Here is a 1,004-nt window from a genome sequence, read left to right as displayed (position 1 = left end):
TTTTTTTTTTTTTTTTTTTTATTTTTTTTTTTTATTATGAAATTGGTCACGGAAAAATTCCAATTGTTTCTTTCATAACAAACTTTCCTCTCCATTCTCCTACGGAAGACTATTTATAAAAGATTACAACGAATACAAAATGGCGTACGCCATTTGAAATTTCATTTCTTTCAAAAAATACAGGCTTAGAAAAAAATTACATTACAATTCTGTATCTGTTTTTCTTCTAAAATATTGTATAAACGTTCCATTTTTAAAAAATGGCTCGAGAAAAGTATATAAATAAGTATATGCTCGTGATCGTAGATGAATATTTACAGATATATTTATCCTTCTGGAAAAATAGTTAATAGATTGATAGATACGATTAAAAGTATCGTATTAGAAAAAAAGAAGTTTCTAAAAGTGTATACAACTTCGTTCTATATATTTGTAACATATTTATAAAGCGCGAGTTCTTTTCCTCGTGTATAAAACGTATATACTATATAATTTTTCCCTTATCGAATATATTTCGAAATACAGGAGAGAAACTTTTACTTTTTAAACATTTATCAGAAAAAAAATTGACGTCCTGAGATAAAAAAGGCGAAGCTTAAAAAACGCTTAGCGTAATAACTCGTCCCTCCGATAATTAATAAATCACCAGAGAGACAGAGAGAGAGAGAGTGAGAGTGAGCGAGTGAAAGAGAAAGAGAGATCTTTCGCAAAGAATTAATACAAGATGCAGAAAATTGCATCGTGTCGAGTAAAGCTTCGAAGAAGTATACTTCCCTATACTTCCCTATACTTAACAATTACACACAGTACAAGAATATAATAACCCTTATTAAAATCATCAAAAAAAAAAAAAAAACTTAAGAGACTTAATTTTACATGTTCGAATTTTTTAATATTTACCCCTCCTGCTCGTGTTTCAAAAAATTAAAACGAAAGAAAATCTAACTGAATTACATTCTGTTCGATTCCATCTCTTCTCCCTCATATCACGGTGTCCTGATAAG

At 28.9% G+C, this 1,004-nt stretch overlaps 1 protein-coding gene across 1 annotated transcript in view; it reads right to left on the bottom strand.

The window, feature by feature from the left end:
• Positions 1-965: 965 nt before the first annotated feature.
• The window catches only part of LOC102674694, an 8,009-nt gene continuing 7,970 nt past the window's right edge, over positions 966-1,004 (bottom strand). Inside the window, exon 9 of the mRNA XM_006617790.2 lies at positions 966-1,004. This exon is cut by the window's right edge and continues 2 nt beyond it. Within this exon, the coding sequence (XP_006617853.1) occupies positions 982-1,004 (23 nt within the window). The 3' untranslated portion in view covers positions 966-981.

The sequence above is a fragment of the Apis dorsata genome, unplaced genomic scaffold (assembly GCF_000469605.1).
Source record: "Apis dorsata unplaced genomic scaffold, Apis dorsata 1.3 scaffold_326, whole genome shotgun sequence".
Lineage (NCBI taxonomy): Eukaryota > Metazoa > Arthropoda > Insecta > Hymenoptera > Apidae > Apis > Apis dorsata.
The sequence above is the reverse complement of the archived record's forward strand: the minus strand, read 5'-3'. Positions and strand labels throughout refer to the sequence as shown.